The 27,715-nt window shown below is 41.9% G+C and overlaps 1 protein-coding gene across 1 annotated transcript; it reads left to right on the top strand.

Moving 5' to 3' along the window:
• Positions 1-27,715, top strand: LOC149457914 (cell cycle control protein 50C-like). Its single transcript, XM_089682956.1, has 7 exons — positions 1-313; positions 13,384-13,494; positions 13,718-13,828; positions 18,219-18,315; positions 18,882-19,025; positions 21,913-22,122; positions 23,224-27,715. The coding sequence occupies exons 1-7, from the start codon at positions 107-109 to the stop codon at positions 23,415-23,417; spliced, it is 1,074 nt and encodes a 357-aa protein (XP_089539082.1). The 5' UTR covers positions 1-106; the 3' UTR covers positions 23,418-27,715.

Below are 27,715 nucleotides of genomic sequence, written 5' to 3'. Positions count from 1 at the left end.
TAAAGATTCACTCCACTTGCATCAAGACAGTGACAGGGACTGAAGAGTAAGCACAGTGTATGATTTTCTCATTTGGGAAATACAAAACCTCAGGAGCTGGTAAAGCATGGGAAAAAAGAAAAAGGAGGAGAAGGATGGCCTCCCAATATCCAGATGTCCAGATAATTCAGCCTTCAAACAGCAGAGGCTACCAGCCTGGAGACCTCTACTAACTGCCGAGTCTGTGCTGAGCACTTTCTTCATCATTGGACTCTTTTGTCTGGCTGTGGGGATCAGCTGGGTTGTAGCAACGGCCAATGTTAAAGAAATATGGGTGAGTGAAATATTCAAATAATTATTATATAAAGACATAATACAGCCAAAGTGAAAATGGGGCTTGTGAAATGCGTAGGGTTTGTTCTCTCAAGAATAAGTATAATGCATGAGGTCATCTTCACCTTGCTATATAAAACTCCATTGTTGCTGATAAACTAGTATACAGGGAACACAAGGTGCTGAGCCATGTGAACACGAAGGTCTAGTATTTGAAGTCTTGCGTATTGTAGAGTATGTGCTGGCTCTCAGACAAGGGAATTTCACAGTAATCACATTTTAGGAAGTCGTAGTACTGCCCAGCAGCACATCTGAACATCTTGTAGAATCAAGGAAGCAATGGATTTATTATAACTCAACCAGTGGGCTTTCTGATGTTCCAATAGTAGAGATATTATTAGATACCCTTAGCACCTCATTAACTGATACCACTTAACACTCACTAAGTGACCAGTACACATTTATTTTTCTGCTAAATTTTTTAGATCATCCAATGACTATAATGGGGTTTTTTTTTAACCCCCTTGGTGCCAGCTCTTTAAGGGGTTTGTGACACCAGGAGGTGGGGTGGGTTTAGGGTTATATGAATGCCATGATTGGCTGTCACAGCGATCACATGATTGGGACTACTTGTGATCCTGACTTTTCTGCGAGGCACCTCTGCCGAGAGGCTGCATATTTGCATACTGTCAGCGTGAACAGGTTAAATAAAATGAAACTTTGTTCATCTATGCCATCAATTTGGATAAAACAGTAGAGTCCTTAGCGGTAAAGAAATACAAAATGTTTAAAAAATGTGGTCAATTTCAGACTGAATTCACAGAATGTTCTCATTTCATATGCATTACAGCCAATCTCTTTATGATAGCTAATGCAGGTTCCTACTGGAATTTGCTTTGTCACTGGTAGAACATTTTGCTTACATGCAAGGCTGGATCTAGCATCTGTGGGTGCAGTAAAAAGAGAGAATTTTTTTTTTTTTTTTAAGTCCGCAAACGTGCAACTATAAACGTAAAAACCCGTAAGTGTTCACAAAAAATGTGCAAGTGCAAAACACCACACGAAAAAGTGCACTTAGGGGTGTGCTGTGTCCTACCCCTAAAGGGGCTTGGACCGCTTACCCTGATCCCCCGGGGCACAAAGCTCCTGACGGGGACAAGGTTCCCAATTGGTCCTCCTGGCCAAAAGGCCTGGTGGACCACCGTTCCTTGTGTCCAGCCGAAGCCAGACACACAGTACTTGGTCAGGGGGCTCTCCCGAAGAAAAGCCCCCTAGGGATCAGGGGAGGAAGGAACCAAAAGGCCACACATCCTCCCCCTAGACTTTAGGGTAGGCCCGAGGACCCACACCCTCCATCCGTGAAAACACACACATAAGCGAAAGAAAAAAGTGACAAACGTGGGAGGTGAAATAAATTAAATAAATAGAAAATAAAAAAGTGGTACCGTGCCAAATTGTGCACAGACCAGGCCCTGAGGCCCGTAGCAAAAATTGCCCTGGTCCTAGCCAAAAGGCCTGGTCCTTAGGGCGCTGTGCAAAAAGAATGTAAAAACAGTGACCATGTGCCATGTTCACACAGTGGGGTCCCACACCCAGGTGTTACTAGTAAAAAGAGAGAATGTCCAACATCATTTTATCCTCTGCTCTACATTTCCATATGGCTGCAATGAAAAGCATATGAATTAGGCCACCGTTTCTCAACCTTTTTTTCAGTTATAGCACCCTTTAAAAGTGTGCAAAATCCAGAGAAACCCAAGTCCTGAACTGCATTTATTGAAGAACATCTGCACTGGATGATGATGTCACCCACTCCTTGGTGTCACATGGGGGAGTTCCCCCTTCACATCAGATTCAACCAATCATTTCAGAGTCAGCTCCTTTTACATCACAGTCCCCCCATTACATCACCACCTGCATATCAGACTTCCCCCCCCCCCCTTCAGAATCTCCCCCTTCCACTGACTCTAGCCGACCCCTCAAGCCTTCTGCACCTCCCTATTGGTTAGTGAGGGCATCCAACTAAGCAATAAGGCAATAGTGAGGTGCAGGAGGGGAGCAGTTTAAACAAGTGCCCAAAAGAGGTCACGGACCACTATTTTATATATCTGAACACATCAATGTTTGGGAATACTAAAATGAACAACACATGCAAGAACCTCGAGGTGCCCAATATGCCATGTAAGTTGCAGTTTTATAGGTTATTAGCAACTGCAGGTTTATTTTAAGATAATGTCACTTAAAGAAAAAAAGCAGTCAGGAAGAATAAAGCGCACGCACCTAGAGGTGAACGCACATTCAGCAGCCTGTAGTTCCTCCATTGCCCTTTTATCCCCAGGACAATATGACTAGGCAAAGCTCCTGCTAGTGTCCAAGCTTGCCCGCACCCTCCCACAGGGCATATATTTCTAATGGCCTATCATTATAAAAGGCTGCCTCAGTGGTCAATAGAAATGTAAAAAACCCTGGATGGAGATTAAAATGTGGAGTTAGCCATAACTTACATAGGGGCAGGTTCTGGGTCTGCCAGTCTCATTCTGGTTTCACTAATCTCTGTCATGGACTAGTGTGCATGCTGTGAGATAAAACATTTCAACTTCACTGGCTGCATGCTTGTTCCAGGTAAGTGACTCACAAAGTAATAAGGCCAGGATCAGGATGACAATCCCATAGACTGAACTCTAGGCAGATGTAAAGACACAAATGAATTTATCCCTGTAATAAATAACATACAAATAAACATACTTATTCACCTCCATGCTGCAGCATCGGTCTGGTGCTGCCGCTGTCCTCCACCAGCTCTAACCCTGAGAATTGAGCGAACTGGAGCAACTCTGTGACTTCAGCAAATGTAATATACCCATCACATATAAAAGGTCATAACCCCTGCTTAACCCTTTAGGATACAAGGAAGAGAATTTTTGGATCCGCCAAACTTTACATTTATTTTCAAGTTAAGAATATGATTGCCTCTTTTTCAAATCTTGGCTCAGATTCCTTGTGTTTTTTTTTCTGTAAGGTTTCTCAAGACTGGTAATAAGGGCTGCTCCTAGCGTATTGATAAATGATGCTGAGCAGACCTCTTTTTTTTTTCTTCTATGTTCAGTCAATGTCTGAAATGAATGGGTTAAATGTGAACTTCAAACACCAACCTCTACTAAGGAGTTTTCAACCACCAAGAAAAGAATTGAAAGAAAGATTGTTTCATGAGTAATTAGAACAGCAGAAGTGTTTCAAAATTTGATGCAGAAGTTTACACCAAACAAATTTAGAGGTGATTCTGTCTCTCCACAAGAGGAGCACTCACCAAAGCAGCAAGAGAGACAACCTTGGATTCCGCTGATTCCAGTGCCTCTGATACAGATTCACCTACAATCTTTTAGAACAGGCGCATAGGGAACAGGAATTGTCAGGAGCGTCCACCGCTCCTGCTCCATCAAAGCTGCTGGTCTCATTCCAGCATCCTGGTTTTGGCTGTTATACATTCTCCCTGTCTGCCTGTCAACTTGCAAGGTGATTTATGCAGCTAGTCTCTAGGTGAAGGCCAAACCTGATTTAGGACAGCCAAGCCTGCAGTCTCTTGCTTGTGATAGCATGTGTAATACATGCTCAAACTCTCTGTCTGTCTGTCCTACTCTGCTGTTTGGATTCCTGTTTTTATGACCTTGGATCGGATATCGACTATTCTCTGAACTCTGCCTACATTTGACTACAGATTGGACCTTGTCTACTCTGAACCTCGTCTGCCTTATCTACACTGTCATTGAAACATTCTGAGAAGAGATAGCATAGGTATGACCTCTAGGAGAAAAGTATCCTGGGCATCAAGTTTGGGGAAGGAAGACCAGATGACATGGGAGCACAGAGAGCACTGGAGCAGCTCTTCAAGAGTAGAAGCAGGCTCTAGTAACAGTAAACAGCAAGGAAGGCGCTTCTAAGTGTAATATGCAGCAGTTTATTGGATCATAAAAGGTAAAAAGCACTTACGAGATAGCAGTCAGATAAAGGCTCATCAGGTGTAATGCCAAGAAAGCACACTAAGCCCACCAGCGGTATTAAGTGTAGTGGAACGCACGGGCAAGATGGCTGCCGTACTTCCAGGAGAGGTGTGGAACGTACACGCCAGACGTAGCGTAAAGGGGGCTGTAATGCGTTTCGGAGCAAGTGCAGACATTTCTTCTTCAGACAAGTCTGCGCATGCTACGAAACACATTAGCGCCACCTTGACGTCACATCCAGCGTGTGCGTTAAAAAATATTGCCATAATTTATCAAAAGCTTATTGTAACACTCCGAACTTTGCAGTATGTTCCCATTCAAATGTTTAGATGGAACTGGGGTTTAAGACACTGGCATGTGAAGGCAGAGTTTAAATAACACCTTCATTTCGAGACCCATTTTTTGGGGGACAAAAATGTGTGATTCCCATGTCTGGGATGCATTCAATATCCATTTACAGTTGTGTTCAAAATAATAGCAGTCAGACATCACTAACCTGATCAATCACTGTTTTTGGTAGAAATGATATTTCTACATGGCAAATAATTTACTAGCAGGTGTAGTAGAGTAATAGAAATCCAACAGACCCAACAGTCATGACATGCATGCTGCTGATTCTGTGTAATTGAATCACTAATTGAAAGGGGCATGTTCAAAATAATAGCAGTGTGGAGTTCTATTAGTGAGGTCATTCATTCTTTGAAAAACAGGTGGCAATTATTGCCCTTATTTAGGGAAGGAAGGCAGCAAATGTTGTACATGCTGGTTACATTTCTCTCTGAAATTCTGAGGAAAATGGGTTGTTCCAGACATTGTTCAGAAGAACAGCGTACCTTGATTAAAAAGTTGATTGGAGAGGGAAAAACATATAAAGAAGTGCAGAAAATGATAGGCTGCTCAGCTAAAATGATCGCAAATGCTTTAAAATGGCAACCAAAACCTGAAAGACGTGGAAGAAAGCGAAAAACTACCATTCGAATGGATAGAATAGCCAAAATGTCAAGGATTCAGCCAACAATCAGATCCAGGAAGATCAAAGAAGGTGTAAAGTTACCTGTGAGTACTGTTACAATTAGAAGATGCCTATGTGAAGCCAAGCTATCTGCAAGAAGCCCCCGCAAAGTCCCACTGTTGAAAAAAAGACATGTGCTGAAGAGGTTACAATTTGCCAAAGAGCACATTGACTGGCCTAAAGAGAAATGGCGCAACATATTGTGGACTGATGAAAGTAAGATTGTTCTTTTTGGGTCTAGTGGCCGGAGACAGTTTGTCAGGCGACCCCCAAACACTGAATTCAGGCCACAGTACACTGTGAAGACAGTGAAGCATGGCTGCGCAAGCATCATGATATGGGGATGTTTCTCATACTACGGTGTTGGGCCTATTTATCGCATACCAGGGATCATGGATCAGTTTGAATACATCAGAATACTTGAAGAGGTCATGCTGCCTTATGCTGAAGAGGAAATGTCTTTGAAATGGGTGTTCCAACAAGACAATGACCCCAAACAAACCAGTAAACGTGCAACACCTTGGTTCCAGACCAACAAGATTGACGTTATGGAGTGGCCAGCCCAATCCCTGGATCTTAATCCAATAGAAAACTTGTGGGGTGACATAAAAAATGCCGTTTCTGAGGCAAAACCAAGAAATAGAGAAGAACTGTGGAATGTAGTCCAATCATCCTGGGCTGGAATACCTGTTCACAGGTGCCAGAAGTTGGTTGATTCCATGCAACACAGATGTACAGCAGTTCTCAGAAACAGTGCTTATACAACTAAATATTAATTAAGTGATTCAAAGGAAAGCAAAATCTTCAAACATTTTTCAGTTTATATAGTGAATGTTTGAGTTTGTAAAGAAGAATACAAACACTGCTATTTTTTTGAACAGTCTAATATTCACTTTTCTTCAATTTTTTTAGAGGAACAACACAAATTTGATATATTTTTCTTCATGTTTTGATTTGGAATAGAATGTGTCGTGTTCCCAATGCATTTGTGTGTATGGAAATAAAAGTTATTAGAAGGATTTTGAGCTTTATTCACTTTTTTCAACACACTGCTATTATTGTGAACACAACTGTATGTTTAAAGGTAACAATTGTAGACATTCTGGTTCTGGGGCAAAATACAATCTCAAGAACCACTCACATGTACTTGATATACTTGATTTATGTCTTGGTTGTCACAAGTTAGCCTGCAGCCTCTTGTGTGTTTATTCTTACCTCCTTGCTGCTCCTGATTCCTTTTACATGTGTGGTTTGTCTGTGTTCACCTATGGGCATCGTCTGCTATCCTCTGGGTTTTATTTCCTTCCCTTCCATCACTTCCTGGCCCGCCTCCTAGTTTGCTTGTCTATATAAGACATGCTCAGTCAAGCCCACTTTGCGTGAGCAACTTCCTAGTTGCTGGAGCTCCTGTGTGTTACTACTGTCTGAATCCTGCATTGACTACTCGTGTACTGACCCTGGCTTCTTTCTCTGACCTTGCTTGTTTTCCACCTGTCCTGACCTCGGCTTGCCTATCTGATTCCATTTGTCTCCTCCCTTTATACTCTGCTCCCGCGAGTGGTCTCCTCAACCTCAGCTGGGCGTACTTTGGGGCCTCGACCTGGTCCCAGCTTGCTGCAAGTCCATTCCCACCATCAGGGGCCCTGGTGAACAAGCAGGCTGGGGCTTAGACTCCGCGCCCTGGGGAACCCCAAGTTGAGGATCAATAAGAGCAGGTGCTGACAGTTTGCTCAGGCCCTGAGCTCCTCGGAGACACCGCAGCCTCTCCTGAAGCAAGTCTATCAAGAACAAATTATGCACTGTCTGCAAGAACTCTCCTCCCGGTTGGATCAGCTGCAGGTTGTGTCCACTTCCTCACCCTCTGGTTTCGGTTCCTGCTCCGGTTCCTGCTGCTCCAACCCCCGCTGTTCCTCCAGTGGAACACAGTCGTTCAAAACTCCAGCTGCCTCCACTGCCTCGCTTCTCTGGTGATCCCAAAGTTTGTCAGGGCTTCATCAATCAGTGCTCAATTCACTTCGAGCTAGCAGCCCACCATTTTTCTACTGACCGTTCCAAGGTGGCGTACATGATTTCCCTCCTTTCTGGTGAAGCACTGGCTTGGGCCTCGCCACTGTGGGAGTGTCAAGATCCAACTGTTTTCAGCCTCTCAGCCATCCTGCAACCTTTCCGTAAAACCTTTGATGTGCCCGGCAGGACTTCATCTGCCGCAGGAGCTCTTCTTCAGCTTGGTCAAGGTAGCATGTCTGTTGGACAATATACAGTTCAGTTTTGCACCTTCGCTTCGGAATTGGCATGGAATAATGAGGCCCTCTCTGCAACCTTTTGGCAGGGTCTAGCAGACAGTATTAAGGACGAACTAGCTGCAAGAACCATACCCACCTCCCTGGATGACTTGATTGCTCTTAGCATCCAAATCGATATCCACTTCCAGGAGCAAGATCAGGAAAGGGCTCGTCCACATCACCCCCCAGTGGGTTCTTTTGCTCCTGTTTTCCAGAAAGTCCCTGATCAACTTACCTCTGCAACTGTACCGACATCAGAAGAGCCTATGCAGTTAGTCCGAACACGCCTCACTCCACAAGAGCGATCGCATCGCCTAAGATTTGGTCTATGCCTTTACTGTGGGGCTGAAGGTCATATAATTAAGTCCTGTTCTGTCCGTCCGGGAAACTCGGGTCTAGGTCACTCTGAGGGAGGTGATCTAGACCAGAACCTGAATTCCGCCATGTTCCCTCGATTTGTCGTACCTGTCTCCATTCAATGGGCTCTGAACTTGTACCAGGTTTCTGCTTATGTGGACTCTGGGGCAGCCGGGAACTTCATCGAGCAATCTTTGGCCACTGAATTGGGCATTCCTCTTGTCCCCTTGATGACACCCCAATCAGTACTCTACCTTGGCCTTAGGACCTCTACGCTTTCGAACCACTTCCATAACTATGCATGTTGGCGCTCTTCATCGTGAGGAAATCTCTTTCATGATCCTCCCTAAGTCTTCTAGTCCCATCATTCTTGAACTTCCATAGTTGCAGAAAGACTCACCCAATCTTGACTGGAACTCTGGCCAAGTATTGTCTTGGGGGTCAAAATGCAATCGGACTTGTCTCCTTAAGGTGCTCCCACCTTGCACTGTACCTGTGACTGAGGCCACCATCTCTCCAATCCTCCCTCAACATTGCCAGGTCTTACAAGATGTTTCTTGTAGTAAAGCTGGTCCCCTGCCTACTCTTATTGCGGGCCACCTTCTAGTGCTGTCCACCTCTAGTCCCTTGCCCTCTTTGCTGCCCAAACCATCGGTCCCTTTACATTCTGTGCAGCTCGAAGCTCCTATTTCACTACTTTCTGGATGGGTGGAGACCCCAACATCTGTGACCTCTGTACCATCTGAGTTCCGAGCTTCATGTGCCCTGACTGTTGAGACCCCAAAACTCCCTTCAGCTGCTTTGGACCCAGCCGTGGTTTCCACATTAGTAGCTACTGTGCCTTCTGTCCCCTGTCCCACCCCTATACACCCTACTGTGTCCTCTGTCCCCTGTACTGCCCCCATACACCCTACAGTGCCCTCTGTCCCCTGTATTACCTCAGGTTCTGGTTCTGCACAACCTGTCTTGCCACTGTACAAATCAAAGCCTTCACGCCTACTCCTCTGTGCTTCCTGGCAGCCTCCTCACCAGACCCTTCATCCTGGTTATTGGTGTCTGCTCCAGCCCAGCTTCCTGTCTTATGTTCTCCCATTCTTGCCCCTTCTGAGGCAAATATTTGCATGAATTTACATCTGTCAGCTTCCAAGTACAAGGTAGCTGCAGACTGTCATCGCTGGGTGAGTCCCAAATTTTTCCCTGGTGACAAGGTTTGGCTCTCTACCAAGAATATCCGTCTACGAGTACCATCTATGAAAGTTGCTCCTTGTTTTATTGGTCCATTTACCATCCTCTGCCAGGTCAATCCTGTTGCTTTCTGTTTCAATATTTTTATTAAGAGAGTTTTGTTTTAAGAATACAACAAGCTCAAGATACGCCCACGCAGGGGCAGAGCAGAACAATAACACATAATTAGATACATCCTGCTGACTTGTATTAGCCAAATAGCGGAATGTCCAATGACATCAAGGAGGGACGGCAAAAAGCAGAACCAAATAATAGCAGCAGCAATCCATCACATTACTGGAAAAAGAAGAGGAAAGAAGAAGAGAAAAAAAAAAGAATCAGAAAGAAAACATGGCGGAAAGGAAAACTAGAAGAGTCACGGATCCAGGGCTAGCACAGGCAGCGACTATAAGAGGCCATAACTGGTAGGAGGCAGGGATGGCAAGGAATAACGTATCCAAGGTTCCCAAACCTTAAGGAGTCTTGGATGAGAATCATGAAGAATGCTAGACATCTGTTCATTGATCAACATAGCATTTATCCGGGTCTTCACCCCCTGGAAGACAACCAAAGGGGTTCTCCAAGCTTAAGCTATAGCACGTTTGGCTGAAATAAATAGGTAGGATGTCAATTTCTGCTGAGACCTGGACAGACCCAAAATTGGGCAGTGCAGGAGTGCCACCCTTGCATCCCTATGGAACGTAGTATGAAATAGCGTTTGTAGCAAACCAAAAACCCTAGACCAGAAGCCTATCAATCGCAGGCATGACCACCAAATGTGCAATACGTCCCCATGTAGACCACAGTTCCGGAAACACTTATCTCCGCCAGTCGGATTAAAGTGAGCAGTCTGAGCCGGGACCCAGTACCACCGCAGGAGAACTTTGTAGGCTACCTCCAGAGTGACTGTATTGAATGAACATTTTTCCACCATCCCCCAGGCCCTACGCCAATCCTCCGCCGCAATCGAGACACCCAGATCTCGCTCCCATTGAGAGACATAAGACAGGGGTGGTGAGGAGGACCTACTGTTAAGGGAGGCATAAATTACAGAAATGAGACCAGGGGACCCTGGGGAATGCTGACAGACGTGTTCAAAGGGCGTTTTGCGGTAAGGATATGTAGAGGTACGACAGAAGAATATGACCCAGTGGCGCAACTGCAAATATCGATAATATTCCCGTGGTGGGACCCCCCTTGATTCTCGAAGAGATTCCCATGATGGAAACATACGAGCGTTCAGAAAATCATGTACAATGACAAAGCCATGGGAGGTCCACCAAGAGAAAGAAGAGGGATGTTCTAGGCCTGGCAGAAATAGAGGATTATGTGTAATCAGCAAAAGAGGTAGAAACGATGATATCAAATTACCCGAATATTTAACAGAATCCCAGGTTCGTAAACTGTGAAGCATGATAGGGCTCAAATCCGGAGGGCGCAACTTAGGTGGGAGCAAAAGCAATGTAGTTAAAGAAAGGGGAGCACAGTTGGGTAATTCCAAGAGTACCCATTTTGGGATATCTGTCTTGGCATGAAGCATAGACAGCTGGGAAATCTGAGCCGCCAAGTAGTATCTAGAAACATGCGGTACTCCCAAACCTCCCTGTAATCTATGAGTATACAGAGTGTCTCTAAGCACTCTGGGATGTTTATGAGCCCAAATGACATGGAGAATCTGGCTTTGCAGTACACAAAGAAAAGACGCAGGAACCTGAATAGGGACAGTGCAGAAAAAGTACAGGATCTTTGGCAAGATAGTCATCTTGAGAGCATGTATCCGGCCAATCCAAGATAAAGACGGAAACTGCCAAGAATGAAGCAGGGAAGTAACAGAGCGCAATAAGGGGAGATAATTGGCTGAAAATAAGGCAGAGTAGGAGGAAGTAAGTGTAACGCCAAGATAAACCAGGAAATGGGATGCCCAATGGTAGGGAAATTGTGTCTGCAACCGTTCAACCAGGTTGGCAGGGAGCGTAATATTCAATGCCGTGGTTTTAAACAAAGTAATGCGAAGGCCAGATATAGTCGAAAAACGGTCCAATATGACCTGGTGGTTGGGGAGAGTGATGAGAGGATTGGTTAAAATCCTGTTGCTTTCAAACTTCACCTCCCTTCACATTTGATAATCCCTAATGTTTTCCATGATTCTCTTCTAAGACTGTATATCATCAACAGGTTTTCCCATCATCATCGTCACCCTTCCCCAATAGCGAGTACTTCGGATCAGTATGAAGTCAAGTAAATCTTGGATTCTAAATTCATCAGAGGGAAGCTCTTGTATCTAATTGACTGGAAGGGATATGGTCCTGAGGAGAGGTGTTGGATTTCTCTTACTGATGTTTCTGTACCCCGTCTGCTGGAAATTTTTCATCAGAAGTTTCCCCTTAAGCCTGGCCCTAGGAAAGTGGGGAGACCTCGTAAGATGGGGGGGTACTGTCACAAGTTAGCCTGCAGCCTCTTGTGTGTTTATTCTTACCTCCTGTCTGCTCCTGATTCCTTTTTCATGTGTGGTTTGTCTGTGCTCACCTATGGGCGTCGTCTGCTATCCTCTGGGTTTTATTTTTTTCCCTTCCATCACTTCCTGGCCAACCTCCTAGTTTGCTTGTCTATATAACACATGCTCAGTCCAGCCCACTTTGCCTCAGCAACTTCCTAGTTGCTGGAGCTCCTGTGTGTTACTACTGTCTGAATCCTACATTGACTACTCGTGTACCGACCCCGGCTTCGTACTCTGACCTGCTGACTTGCTTGTTTTCCACCTGTCCTGACCTCAGCTTGCCTATCGGATTCCATTTGTCTCCTCCCTTTATACTCTGCTCCTGCGAGCGGTCTCCTCAAACTCAACTGGGCGTACCTGGGTGCCGCAACCTGGTCCCAGCTTGCTGCAAGTCCATTCCCACCATCAGGGGCCCTGGTGAACAAACAGGCTGGGGCTTAGACTCCACGCCCTGGAGAACCCCAAGTTGAGGATCAATAAGAGCTCACTACCACAGGTGCTGACATTGGTCTGTCCTTTTGGTTTAATCTACAAAGTGAAAACCGCACAGAAGATAAAAGGTAGGATTGCCTACCATCATTTCTCAATATATCAGAAACAGCCATTATTACCAGTCTTGATACACACAACAAAATACACAGGGAACCTGTGCTAAGCCATTCTTGCCTTGAGGAGAGTATGGAAAGAGACCTATGTAAGTACAGGGAGAACATACAAACTCCTTGCAGATAGTGTCTTGGTTGGAATTTGAACTGAGGACCTCAGTGGTGCAAGGCAGAAGTACTAACCACTATGCTTGATAACCTGGATACTTTGCACATTCTTTGTGACACAGATACTGATGTTTGCACCTTGAAGTAGTACTTGATAGCTCATATACTCCAGGGTTACATTTTATTCTAGAATTACTCAATATTTCTGTGAATTTTTTAAAATGATTTTTTCTTTAACCTCCTTAGTGGTATTCCCGAGTGTAGCTCGGGGTAAAATTTCAGTACCAAGAGCGGTAACCCCGAGCTACACTCAGGCTTACCATGTGGCGTTGCTCAAGGAGTCCCTGCAGCACTTACCTTGTCCTTCGCTCCCGCAATGTGTCCCTACTGCTTTGTCCTGTCCCCTGTCTGCATTTTGACTGTTCTTTCTGCCTGGAAACTTAGAAAAGTCCATGGCGTCCAAAAAGCGTCCCTTTATGTCAAAAGCGGTTGTAGACCAGCTAGAGAACAGCGATAGTAAATCAGAACTACTTGCAGAATTGAGTGATAATGATTTGTGGGGAAATTCGTCATCAGACACTGAAAACGATTTTGCGACTTTGCTCAGCGATGTGCGAATTTGCCTCTGTATTTCAAATTTCAGTGTTTTTGGTTTGATTATATTATTGAATTAAATATATTATTATTATATTATTATTTTTTATGATTATTAAATTATAATTTATGATTTCGTGTTTCAAGTTTTATCATATCCGGAATGTTTACTAGACTCTTGTTCGGACAGATTTCAGTGAGTTATTCCTAAAAATTACAGCCTACAATAAAAAACTACATATTTCCATGCAAAAAAATGGTACCGCTTTCAGCACAAAAAATCGGAAAGAATCATACCGCCAAGGAGGTTAAGAAATTAAAAATATTTTTGCTTATGATGTAAGGTTAAACTTGACATCAGTCTATTGGTTAAGCCTCTGCTATTCTCTGTTCACAGATAAATTATTCAGATTATTGTTCAGAATGTACAACACTAAGAATTAATTCCTCTAATTCAGAGAAGCCATGCAGCTGTACTGTCAACTTCAGTGTGAAAGAGAACTTCAAGGTAAGTAAATACAGCATATCTGGCACAGAAAGCATAATACAGCACAAAAAAAAGATAATTAGCAAAGAGCAAAGAAAACAGAGATTGCAAATGTAATTGGTATATATTTCTACTTTCACTCACATATATAATTACCCACAATCAGACATAGAAGCAAGGCTTTAATGCCAAAGTCCAATGCAAATGTTCATCATTTTAACATAGGATGTTTCTTTTTCTGCAGGGGGATGTCTTCATGTACTACGGACTCAGCAATTTTTTCCAGAATCATCGCCGATATGTAATATCCAAATATGATACCCAATTACTTGGGAGAAATGTAACCAATTCTGAGGTTGGTTTCCTTATAAGGATTGTTTATCATCTGAAGACGTATAAAAAGAAAAGGCACATAGTGTAGTAGTAGTTTTCAGACCTCAAACCAGCCCCCCTAAAACTGCCCTTCAGACCACAGTTTAGCACCCTCTTTTCACCTCTTTTTAGACATCAAATTCTCCCTCCTTAAAGGGCTGATCCTAAGGGGAAGTTCTGCTTTACTCCCTTCTCCTCTTTTATTTTTGGCACTTTTTAAGTGGGGGGGTTGACAGGTACCCACATCCACTTTCTGTTGAATTGCTTTGATGGATCCAACCGGAAGTGGGTCTCCTCCCCCTCCTCCTTGGCCGTAACCTTCAGCGACACATCACAGGTCCCAGGAGGCTTCAGAACCTTTCACAAAGTGCTGCAGGAAGTCAGCTGTGAGGCCACAAGAAACCAAAGTGAACATGCAGGCACTGGAAACCCGAAGACCGGCAAATGATCAGTCCGGGTAAGGACGGCACTGGATCCCTGGACAGGTGAGTATTCTTTTACAGTATTTGTGTCTGATGACTTTTAATTTTTTTTAAACAGAACAAAGACCCTTAGACTCCTGATAAGCACCCCATTTAAAAACATTGTAACCCCCAGATCAGCACCCCCTTTAAACTTCTCTTCAGACCCCAGATCAGTCCCAGTATCAGTCCCAGTTTAAACTTATGACCAGTGAACTTCTGACCAGCCCCCTAAACTTTACTTTAAACCCAGATTAGCCCCTCTTCAGACCCCATATTACCCCTCCACAACCCCTTCAAACCTCAGACCAGAACAACAACTCAAAGTACACTGAGGAAGTCGATACCCAGACTCCCTTGCTGGTTCTGTGTCACCTGATAGTTTTGTTTACATGACCAGAAACAGGAAGTAAGACTCATAAAAAAAAGGTCCACTTCATTGAATAAATGAACATCCAATCTTCACTCAGTGTGCTGTGTGATTTTCCACACGTTCAATATGTGCTTGAAAGGTGCTCTGTGACCCACTACCTTCAACAGGCAAACTTACCAAATCACATAGCATCTCTATACATCTCTTTAGATCAGCATATAAAGCTCAAGATTTCTGTTAAGTGGTTATCAATTCATTTCTTCCAGCTCCCTCCAATCCGATGACCAGCTCCATTCAAAGTTCCAAATTATAGCTTGCAAAGAAAAAACACTGAATAGTGTAATACCATACACACAATTATATTTATTAAAACATAAAGTCACTCATAAACTCAGAAGGGCAAATAGCATATCTCAAAAGTGATTGGATCTCCACTGCCCCCAACACATGCCATTGCCATTTAATACGTAGATCAAAGCGGTTCTCGTAGACAGGGTTTTCCTTCAAACTTGGCTTCTCTGAAAGCTTGCACACACACTGTTTAGGCCACTCCTTGACATTTTTTGTCCAGCAGGAACTTTCTCAAGAGGATGGGTAAACGGTCATCTGTGCTATCTTGTGTAGAGCTCCAAGCCTTTCTTCTCTAATCGGGGAGTTGAATGTTAGAATAAACCTTCTAAAAATTAACACCATCAATAATTACTAATAAAACAATATAAATCCAATTCTATGTTTAATCTGTAGGGATTCCGGGGGTTAGGTTTATAAATCCACTCCTTTTTTGGACACTTCCCTCACGCTATTGGATCCTCTCAAATGTAGCAGGACCATATCCACTGCCCAAAACTGTAATCCTGTAGGATCTTTATTATGTGCCTTCTTAAAGTGCAAGGAAACACTATGATGCTTATAACATTTAATATATTATTAATGTGCATGGCCAGTCTCTTCTTACGAGGTCTCTTGGTCCATCCTACATACTTAAACCACATGGGCATTGTAGAACATACATTACATATGTGGTGTTACAACTTACAGTATACAATGCTAATCATTGATGCCTTCCTACTGTCGTGGCTGCGATCCTGCAAAAAGCCCCTGCTCTTTCCCGGGCTTTCTAATTTATATGGCTCCTTGCAGACTCCTTCTGCCTCCAGCTGCATTGGAACTTGTAGTTTTCTCTCTATGCAGATATATTGGCACTATTTATATTACAAACTACATATCCCAGCATTAATTTTTCTCCCTTTGTAATTCAGAAGCACAGTATGTCAACAAACTTCATCTTGTGGCAGAAAGAAGGAAACTTTCTCAGGCAACTTTCACAGTAACAACTCAATGTTCTACATAACTCAGTAACAGCATACCTGGTTACATATACAACATTTTAAAAAAATGCTTTTGGCTGCAGTTAAACTTCAAGAAGTAACTCATAAAGCTGTTTGTGCAATGACATCTACAGGAGCAACACGCTGTAAAAGTGTGATTATTACTCAGCACTCCTCGCCTCACATCCTGAGTCACGTTATAGTGATATCTATTAATAGACACGCTGAAGATAAGTTTTCTTGGAAAATGATATACTGGAAATCGCAATACCAGAGATTTTACATTTGGACAGCTTAAAGTGATATCAAAGGCTGTTTTTATGTTAAAGGGTCACCTTTAGTAACATGTTACATGTTACACCCATATGTAGGGTGTTACATGTTACTAGACAGCACCTGCCCACACCACCCGATGATCCCCTGCTTCACACCCGATCTGCCCACACAGCCAGGTCATTCATTTACACATATCTGTGAATGAATGAACTACAAGTCCTGTTTTCCACCACGGAAGATGACTTGTAGTTCTCAATGAACTGCAAGGGCATAATCCATTGACACTTCCAACAGCTTTCAAACAGAGATACGGGCTGAAAGTTGTAGGCAGTGTCTGCAGGAGCCTTGCATTGCACCTGCAATCTGCTGATTGACATCCATTATCTCCAATCACATGTTAAACAGGTTTCAGAATATAGTTATATTAAGAATACAGCTGATGAAATGTAAAGCTTGACCTTTTTTAAGTATTAAAATTGCTTCTGTGAAAACTGAATATTCAGATGGAGTCTGCAAATTTAAATAAATGCGGACTCCTAGCCCAATCAGAGGACGATGTGTCCACGTAAAACCCTCCCGCGACCACTTTATACTCACCTTTCCAGCGCTTCCCTGCAGGGCTTTTCTCTGTTGCAGTCAACAATAAAATACCTAGTGTCAGTTGGTGTTGGAGCTCAGAGGAAGGGCTAACATCATCCATCATGTAGGAGTACTGAATGGAGCACTGATGGGCAGAAATAAAGAAAGGTATATGCAGCTGAAAAGAAGATGGAGGCAACCGATCTTTTTACTTTGCCCTGCATGAAAAAAGGAGAAGGTCACTTAAAATTAAAATAAATTAAAACACAATTGCTTTGTTGCCATGAAGGCACCTCTGCCCCAGGCTATCCATTGCCTGGCACTGTTTGGACCCAATGTCCACTGTATAAATAGCTTTGACTGGAAGCTCCAATTTGTGACTGCCAAGTTCTCAAGGCCAATTGTGTGCTCTGTGCACTGGAAGATCATACTATAAAGTTATATAGCTACATGACAATACTAATATGTTAGGGTGGTGACATTGGGAGTTTGCCCCCTAGATGTCAGGGACTACCAGCCATTAAAGTAGTTCTCCACATTTCGGTTCCCAAACAATAACCATTTTATTCTCGGTACAAACAGACACTGATGGCCCAGTCTCTCTCCTCTGAATGCATTAGCATTTTAAGATAGGAATGCAGAACATGGTTCATTTCTCACCAGCCACTCGTGTACATACCTCCCTAACATATGACATTTGAACATTAGTACTACTCTGCATTCATAATTCATTTAATTCCATAGCCATACATCATAGTAAGCCATCACACTCCTCGGAATGCAAGGCCTTGCCCTTGCAACTCCCTGGGCCAGGTCACTAATCTAACCCCGAGTTAGCAAACTCTAATATGGAGACAAGCCACAAAGTGAGGGACACGAAGTGCATCTGTCCTCCCACCTTCCAGAACTGCCGTCTCTCACCACAGTCATCTGCTTCCTACCCCGGCGGGTCTCCATACAGCATACTAAAAGAGTGTCCCAATCTTGAAGATTAAAATGTGTGTTTTTCCAAATGTACTGAACCACAAAGGTTAATATAATAGAAATGTCTGCTACAGCACAAGGTTGTTTAACCCAGAGAGTTGAATGTCTTCACTCCCAAAATTAAGGTTGTTCTGATGCACCAAGGTTACACTTGCTCATGACTGCCTACATGTTTGCCACATTAAAATAGTTGGTATAAAAATACATCTATTACAGTTTTCAGTCATTTATTTTAGATGAGTAAAAGTGTGAAAACACATAGATATAGAAACCTAAACTGTAGACTGGAACTTTTTCATAAAATAAAACTGATTTGTAATTTAATGCCAATAGGAATCATTTTAGACAAACCTTTGTATTTATTTTTTTCAGAGCATCAAGAAACTCAGTTATTGTGCTCCATTTACAGTTTACACTAATGGAACCCCAATGGCTCCCTGTGGTGCTATTGCAAACAGTATGTTTAATGGTGAGCTGAAACATTATTAGAAAATATACTTAGATCAGCCTTTCTCAACCTTTTTACCCCAGAGAAGCCCTTGAAATAATTTTCAGTTTTCAGGGAACCCCTGCTCAAATTAATTTATTGGGAATCAGTGGGAATAATGCCCCCTTACATTCAAAGTAAAAATGCTATCCTTACAGATGGCTACAAAGATCATTGGTGTCATGTCACTGGCTCTGCCAAGTGGGTTTAAATCCAAAACTTTGCAGGCACCATCAGTTGGGAGATCAAGGAACTCCTAGCAACTCCTAGAGGAGCCCTAAGATTTCATGGAACCCTGGTTGAGAATGGCTGATTTAGATCAGGTCAATTATTTGTTTGTTATACTGATATAGTACACACTACTGGCACTAACCCAGGAAAATCTGTACCTATTTCAATGGCCATCTCATAGTGTTTCCATCTCTCTCTCTCTCTTTCTCTCGTACACGCACCACATTCTTTCTATCTCCATCCACTTGACACTTTCACACTTTATATTTTTGAGAGTGTTTGCACATGTTTCAGCACATGCTGTTTATCATCCTCAGACACAATATCACTATTGTATCATCCTGATTCTTCTACCAAGATCACAGTCCCTCTGTTCAGGACAGGAAACACATGGTGGTCTGATAAAAATGTGAAGTTCAGTAACCCCAAACCAACAGACAACCTAATACAGGCATTTGCAGGTAAAGTATACAAACCACACAGCAGAGCCACTGGATCTATTCAGGAATGTCTAAGAAGCTGAGAAGACCAAAGATGAGTTGTTACCATAACCTTGAGCATGTGGAACTTCCCTTTTTCAGTCAGCATTGACTACTTTTAATCCTTTTGCTGCTATCTTAGTAAAAAGATTGGAAAGCATATCATATTTACTTGTTTTAAACTAATTTTGTACATTTGTTTAATCACTTCATGATTTCCATGCCTAAGCAAATGATGTCATATACCCCAGGAGTCTACAGGAGGGGCTTTCTCAGCTAAGCACACCCTCCTGCTTGTAGGCTTGAACTAAGGGCAGATGGATTCCAGGAACTACTTGAATCATCTGCCCTTACTCAAGATGGCCATGGCCAGAAATGCTAGGGGGTCTTTTTCTCATTTTTTCTGCAAAATAAAGCATGGAGACATGGATGAATGGGGGAGTTTGCTTTGAATATTAAAAATGAATGAAATAGCACTTTTGGTTTGTAATGCTCAGATACAGTGAAGTTATACTATAAATACTAAGACTTCAGCCTAGCACTCTATTGTATAAAAATATTATATTTCCCCCATCCCCCTTACACAATAGCAGATAGTTTATTGTAGGCAGAATAAATACTGTTAATTGTGGTGTGGCCTGCCACTTCCTGATTCTTCTCTTAGGTGGGGGTGACAAAGGGATCGGCCACCCGCTGCTTTCTGGGATGTCCACATCACACATCTCAGGAGCCAGTGTTTTAATGAGGGATGATGTATTGTGCGATTTTCATCTATTATGGATGAAGTATTTGGGACCTGGCAGAAACTTGTTATTATATCTGCTCATGTGCGAGATCCAGTGGTGTGCATGGACATGGAAATCAGGAAGACAAACATGTCAAGATGTCTGCACAGAAGCAGAGCGCCATGACGCAAGGGGAACTACAGAAGGAAAGACAATGCTGGACTCCATGGACTTATAATTAACATAGAATTATATATATATATATATATAATAATATATAGATATATTATATAATTAACATAGAGAGATAGAATTTAGTTTCACCTAGGTAGTTAGTTTCTCTTTAAATGATTTAGCAGTTCTTTAAAAGGTGATTGTAACTGGTTCCAGAATAAGTTCTCCAGCTACAAAGCGTAGTCCTCCTTTGGGACCATGTTTTATGTTACACCTATATTTTGTGGTTGCATTCTCAAAATCCTTCCATCCTCAAACCACCCCCCACTTACCTACATCTGATATTTGAATTTAACACAATTGTGCGTGGCTCCACCTGGACAGCCGTATCAATCATTGAACGGGATCTGTGAATGGGAAGTCTACAGGTTCCATCTGCCTCTGTGGAGACAGCTCACACCAGCACAAGTAGAGTGACATCACCACACTTGTAGTTCATTGCCTACTTATTTTAGCCGTATTACAGAAGGTCCATTTTTCTGTTTTGACCTGGAGCTGGGAGTAAACCGTGCAGGAGCCTACACACTGCACCCACAATGCACTGATCATTGTTGAAATACTCGGCAGGCTTGAACACAAAAATGTAATAAATGCAAGTTTTGTTGTTTTTTTATTAACGTGGGTGCAATTATTACATTTTTGCAAAAGGTGGACTTTATTACACCAGCATCTCTTTCTGTATTCCTAAACCCAGAATGAGCTTGAACTTAAAATGTATCTCTAGCCAAAAAAGTCTTCGGTAGAGTGAAAAAGGGTTCAAGCCTCTGTCAGTTTTGCTGCTCTCTGTGGCCCTGTTGTGGTCTGCTCAAGTGCTGTGAGAGAACCATACACAATATGGCACAGAGTGCCTCCTCACTGCGCATGCAGCCACAAGGATGGAAGAATGCAGGAGGTGGGATTTGCAGCGTTGCAAAAAAAAGTGTTGTCTGGCTCCCTATGATAGGCAGTGATATACAGCAGCAAGAATGGGTGGATTACAATAGTTTATGCATTACTTACAAATAAACAAACACTCTTGGCAGGTATATAGTTCTCCATTCATTTAAGTTTCCAGCAGTGTATTTAAATATTTCTGAGATGAGGTTGCTGTATTAGAGAAAATGTTGTAAGAAAGATATGTAAAGCCAAAGCCCCTTTTCTCTGTTCTTGCTGGAATAGTTGCCCATCTGGAAGACTTCCCTTAACTTACTGTTCCAAAGAAAGGAGATCTTTTCAAGGTAAGGGGATATACCCTCTTAGGCCTAGTATACATGGGTGGCCAGGGGGTAGTAGAAACAGGCGGCTGAACTACCCCTTGACTATCTGCCTAAAAACATGCAGCACTCAGGGCTGTACACATTAACCCCCCTGTAGTGTTCGGCTGACAATACTTCCAGTCAATGCAACCCATTCACGTTGTGTTGCAACTGTGTATACTGCATTTGGCTGTGGCATGGTTGTTCAGCCTCTTTAGGGTTAAAAAAGGCGGTGAGGAGGTGACATATCACCCGCAGCCACCTATTACCAGCCCCTCAACCGTGGATCACTTTTCAGAGGGGCGGCAAGGGTTGCCGCACATGTGAGTAAGGTCTTAGACAGGTGTCATCAGAAAGTGTGTTTCCATCTGAAGCTTTTCACTTGCCTTCTGTTCCAGTTTCAACTAAAAACGATTTTGGATTTCCCATCACTTTCTGTACCAGAGAGAGTGGCTATTAAGACAAACACAGTCAATCTCTCCAGACACAGACTGCCAAAAATAAAACATTAAAAAGGATTTGGCTTCACATAAACTTCAAAATGTTACAGTTGTGACATTTGTGCAGAATGTGCAAATCATTACACCAAATGGCAAAAAAATGATTTGCAAGAAACCTCTGCCTAGGTACATTGTTATTGGTATAGTTGGTTTAATTACTTTTCTTTTATTGCAGGAAGTGCCAGGCCTCCCTACTGGCAAAAGCCTGCTTACGAACTTGATCCCTCTGACCCCAACAACAACGCGTACAAAAATGATGACTTTATAAACTGGATGAGAGTGGCCGCATTCCCGTCCTTCAGAAAACTCTATGGTCGTCTTTCCCGTGTACAAACGTTTTCTAATGGCCTCCCTGCTGGGAATTATACCTACGTCGTAGAATATAGTATCCTTTCTTTGAATGACTCTTAGGTGTGAGCTTTATAAAATAACACTGCAGGAAAAGAGCCGCTGTACCAATATGCAGTTACATTCTTTCTTTGAACACGTATGAACTTGTTAGCTGTAGGTTATTGGTAGAAAAATCATCTAGTGATTTTTCTTTAAATAAAAACAAACAGCTGATATCTGTGCTGGCTCCCGGCCTGCTACACCCAAAGAGAGTGAAGCCCAAGGAAATTCATTAAAATCAATTTCTGTGAAAGAGGTTAAAGCGCTTGAAGGGTTTTCCTCTGATCATTAGAGGACCTTTAAAGCAGTTGTTCAAAAACAGTGTACAGAAACAGTTATGGTAGAACAGTTGTGTCGTGGAGGAGCATGTGCGCTCTTTAATCCAGCCCCCCCCCATGGTGAACTATCCTATTCTCTCTCATGTGTATGGGGACCCCATCCTGGCTTAACTGTTACTTGTTGACAGTCTTCTGCACACCTGCTTTAGGCCCTGAACCAATGGACCCTGCTTTGTCCCTTGGTCAGCCATTCCTTGAAGATAGCTTGAAGGTAGTAGTGGGGTGGGCATGTTTGCTATAAAGATCATTATTGTGGTGTGTGATGTCAAGTCTGGAACAGTGGGTACAGGTTTGAACCTCCAGTCCTTGGCTTATATTTTAGGGACCCAGGTGTGTCAATTTTCAGTGCTGCTTCACAGACTGTTATCCTTTCCACCTAATAAATCAGCCATTTTCAGCTAGGGTTCCTCCAGAGGTTGCTAGTGGTTCCTTGAGCTGTGGCTGATGACCTGGATAATTTCAGAACCAAAGCCACTTGCCAATGTCAGCAGCATGGCATCAATTAACTTTTCAGCTGACTGTAAGGGTGGCATTCATCCTAAATACCACCATTGTAAAGGGTATATTTGCTACTAACCTCCCATGAAATTATTTCAGTAAGGCTTCCCCCAGACCTGAAAATTAATTGTTAATCTGGGGTAAAAAAGGTTGAGAAAGGCTGTGATAGATGTTACTTTGCTACAGCTCTAGAATGGAGGTGCTGCTTTCTCTTACTAGCATAACTTGGAATAAATTATGTTCTTAACCTGCACTCTTAGATTTTCCAGTGTCAAAGTTTGGTGGAAGAAAATACGCAATTCTTTCAACACTCTCTTGGTGTGGAGGAAGCAACATGTTCCTGGGAATTGCATACACAGTGACTGGAGCTGCCATCATTTTAACAGCCTTTGTCATGCTGGCTTTGCATTTGAAGCAAAGACCAAAGAAGAAAAAGCCATTTTTTGAGAGATAGAACTGTGCAAAACAATTATAACACCAGTCATTATGCCATTTTATACATATGTTTTAAGGGAACCCACAGTTAGAAAGATGCATGGCTGCCATTGCTGACCTCCTTCTGAAAATGGTAATTGGCTAGTTATCTGCAACTTTAATGCATTTTTACAGTGTGAGACTTTTCTAGCCAGTATGAAGGCAGAAATCCTGATATGACTTGTTATGAGTTAGTCACTAAAAGTATCAAGGCCAAAGGGTGAACGTAACAGCCAGGCAACTAGTTATTTCAGAATAGAGAAAGAAAAGTAATGCAGCCTCCTTATGTTTCTCATTACATGTTTTCGCTAAAGTAAAATACACCCAAAATCAATTAAAGGTGGACACCAGAAGGCTGCCAGCTTCATATTTTTCCTGGGAACTGAACTGGTAATATTGGTCCAAAGTAGTTTGTGTCTACACCCCTAATAACGAGGCCATACTTAATTATTTTTTCTAGTTAAATGGAGGATCCATTAGGAAGGTGTTTCACTGTCATTTATAGTGGCAATCAGGCAAAATCAGTTATAGTGAGGTGGAGATATTATCTTACCCAAGTCCCCAAGAGATGTCTGAAACCAGCATGTGATTCATCTTGTCAAAAATCACTTGAATCTCAAATCAATTGAAATGTCACTTTTTGTTAGAATTGGCCTTTTGGCATCATTTTCAGTATGTATTGCAAGAAAAGACATGGGACCTTCCATAAATAGTATAGTTTAAAGCTGAATGTATAGTGAGAATGAGATTATGAATTTTAGATATTGAAAATGGACCAATATTTTTAAAAGGTTATCAGCCGAATAGACATGATGGCATGACTGTTTCCTTCTGATGTTTTATTTATTTTCATGAAAATAAAAGGAATAAAAAATGTAAAAAGGACATTCAACATGCAGAACGCAGCTGTAGCTTGCTGCTGGATGGAAGGTGACACTGTCCACCGTCAGCAACTGACAATTTAATCTTCTTCCTGACAACTAGTGTGCAATGAATTGCCAGATATTTTATAGCAAAGTGCAGAAGTTGTTTTTATTAGCGGTCACATTCAGTTAAAGCCTGCACAATTCAGGGGATCAACAGGTGTCCATTCATCAGGGCTACAAGACAACATTAATATAATATTCAGATCATAATTTATGTTGGTGTGCAATCATCATGCTGGATGGAGTTGAAAATATGGATAGTGAATAAAGTATACAGGTAAAAAATGTCTACATCTTAATCATACTGGAATTATCCTTATGAAATTTGAATATTCTCATACAAATGCGCTGTGCACCAATCTTATAGTGGGCCCCAATGGACTGGTGGGCCTGGGGCAGCTGCCTCTTTTGCCTATATTGTTAATGGAGTTCTATTGTGCCCCACCTAGATATGCTCATTACCCCCATTAACCCCTTCGTGCCTAAGGGTAATGCAAATCTTAACGCCTAAGGACAATTTTGCAACTCTGATATGTGTTAGCAAAACTGTACACAACTACTTTGTAAATCGAGGTGAATTATTCCTTGTTTTATTCAGGACATATTAGGCTTTCATTTGGTGTAAATGGTAATGGATATCTCCTGATTTTTTTTTTTTATTACCAAAGGAAAACTGTCCCAAAATAGTAAAAAAAAAATTTTTTTTAAATTTAGCTGTATATTTCTTGCTACTGCCATCACATACCACTAAAGAACCCAATATAATTTCTCCCGCTCCTGATGATCGCAGTGATACCACATGTGTGTATGTTCATTGTTGTTTGTACCTATAGTACAGCCTAGAAACAATAGTGCACAATTTGTTTTTGTTTTTTTTTTTATCCTGCCACTAACTGATACTAATTTAAAAGAAAAACCCTGACCCAAAAACTAAACCTGGCACAGACCTAGATCAAACCTTGATCTAGGAATTTTTATTTATTTTTTTAATTTATTTATTTTGTACACACACTTGTTTTTTTTCTCTCTCTGAAAGGACAGAGAGAGATTCAATGTATCTCTCTCCTCCAGTCAGAGAGAGAAACAAGGGGGGTGGACTTTACAGTGACTGATCACTGCGATAACCAATCAGAGGCTATCACAGCAATCAGTTGACCCCGAATCGGGAATTCTGGGTCCCGATCTTTAGAACGGGACCCGAAGCTCTCAGTGACACCCCGATATTTGTGCTAGGAGCACATGGCACACTCCCAGCAAAAAGACAAGTACGCAAATTACGAGCACCAAGGAGAAAAAAAACCAGTTCTGTGAGGCTGCTAATTTGCATGCGGTCAAAGTAAAGGCGTTAAAATTATATAATTAGGGAGCCTCCATCTTATTGCCTTTGTTTTGCATCATAAACATACTCCTATAAAATGCCCTATCCCTCTAAAATGCACTGTTGTATAAACACGTAAAATGTCCTGGGGCATTTTACAGAAGGTGAGATGAAACTGCTTTGACAGAATAAACTCCTGCTTTTTTATGTCTAGAACAGATATAATGAATTCTTCACTTTTAAATGAAGGTTTTACTTTTTATTCATTTATTATAAATGCAGGTTTTGAAGATGATCAACCTGAGCACACACAATATAGCGTTAGGGCTCATTCTTACCTTTCTTTAGCTTAAGTTGTATTAAGGCAAGCCAATTGATTTGAATGCTTCCTGCAGCTAATCTTCCCCGCATTACTGATTTATCATACCTTTTTCTGCACTGTGTCTTTGTGGATGGCAGCCATATTGGTGAAGCAGCTTTGCATCCTCATGGTAGAGTTATCCTATTGATGAGTGGTGAACTGATGGCTGGTGGACTAATGATCAGGCAGAGGAGGTGGAGGAAGCACAGATCTGTAAGATGGCAGAAGCAGGAAGATTTTTGCACTACTGGTCTTCAGGTACAGGTTCCTCTCCAGCAAGGAGAGCCTTCAGCATCACATTAATGACACCACCAAATTACACTCCAACCTTTGTGAGATTAGCAGTCATAGATCTCACACTGCGGATATGGAACTATGAAGGTTCAGGAGAGCCTAGATACAGTGAGTGCATGAATTCAGAGCAAAGTAAATATTTTTCAGGGTAAATCTTAGTCACAATTAACATTTTTATAAGATAGCAAGTCTTTATTTAGTAAACGCAGGTCCATTTTTTTAAGGGTGCAGATGATCATTTTGGAAAAATATTGTATATAAATGTCTTTATTGTAAAGATGGTTGAAAGTTGTTTACATTAAGATCATATCAAAAGACAACAAACAACCTTTGTGCCTGGAAGAAAAGAGGTTTATTTTTGTATGATGTACAAGGGTTCTCTGCAGTAAAAGCTGTAGAATAGCTTTCCCCAGGAGCTAATGTTCGCTACCTCCGTAGATTGCTTCAAACAATGGATGGATTTGTTTCCAAATGCACCTACTTGTAACTGGCTGCAAATAGTCAAAATAAATAACACTGTAGGGTGTTGATCCAGGGGAATGGCCTTTGGGGATCAGTAAGGGATTTTTTTCCCTGATACCACAAATTGTACAACACTTTTCCCTAACTCTGAATGAACTGTGGTTTTAGGGTTCTGAGATTGCAAGGTGTTTTTATTTTAATTAATTTATAGCTTTTGCTTGAACTCAATAGCCATGTGTATTTTTTCAATCTAACATAAAATGCCCCTTCATGGACCTTTGCTTTTCAGATAAAATCAAATTGCATGGCCGAATGGATTCTGACATCATTACAAACCAGTGAGTGAGGATGAATAAATGCTGTGTAGCATGTACTGCCCCAGCAGAAAACCAGGTGTAGTTTATCATACCTAATTAACCTTTACAATGAAGCAGATCCTGGGAAGAAGACAACTGTTTTCTTAACAGAGCATACAATTGTCCCTGACAGGAGAGCTTTGTGTTACACACTTTATTAACTTTTTATGATCTGTACAAATTGTAACAGCTGTGCGCTGCCCAGGGTTTAAAGATCATTGCTGAATTTTGATCCACGTTGTTTACTTATGCTGGTAACTGTATACTACTAGGTCACCATCAACATACTGTATCCACTTGACCTCCACAAGATTTTACCCCCTTCATGACCAGGGCATTTTTTTTGCTATTCAGCATTGCGCTACTTTAACTGCATGGTCATGCAACACTGTAGTCACATGAAATTTCTATAATTTTTTTCATAGAAATATAGAACCTTCTTTTGGTGGTCTTTGGTCACCACTGTTTTTTTATTTTCTATTATATAAATGAAAATAACTATATTTTCTGCTTTCTATTATAAGACATAAAAAAAATCAATAAAATGTCTTCATAAAATTA

The sequence above is a fragment of the Staurois parvus genome, unplaced genomic scaffold (genome assembly GCF_062004578.1).
Source record: "Staurois parvus isolate SC_StPar_1 unplaced genomic scaffold, SC_StPar_1.0 ptg000299l, whole genome shotgun sequence".
NCBI classification, from domain to species: domain Eukaryota; kingdom Metazoa; phylum Chordata; class Amphibia; order Anura; family Ranidae; genus Staurois; species Staurois parvus.
Note: the sequence above shows the minus strand (reverse complement) of the source record. Positions and strands in the feature narration are given on the sequence as shown.

Bases quoted from the DNA above. Each gene is read 5' to 3' on its own strand.
- LOC149457914 (XM_089682956.1), top strand. From the start codon at position 107: ATGGGAAAAAAGAAAAAGGAGGAGAAGGATGGCCTCCCAATATCCAGA. The intron at 18,316-18,881 runs GTGAGCTGAAAC...TATCATCCTCAG, and splicing joins TGCAAACAGTATGTTTAATG to ACACAATATCACTATTGTAT. The intron at 22,123-23,223 runs GTATCCTTTCTT...CTGCACTCTTAG, and splicing joins TACCTACGTCGTAGAATATA to ATTTTCCAGTGTCAAAGTTT.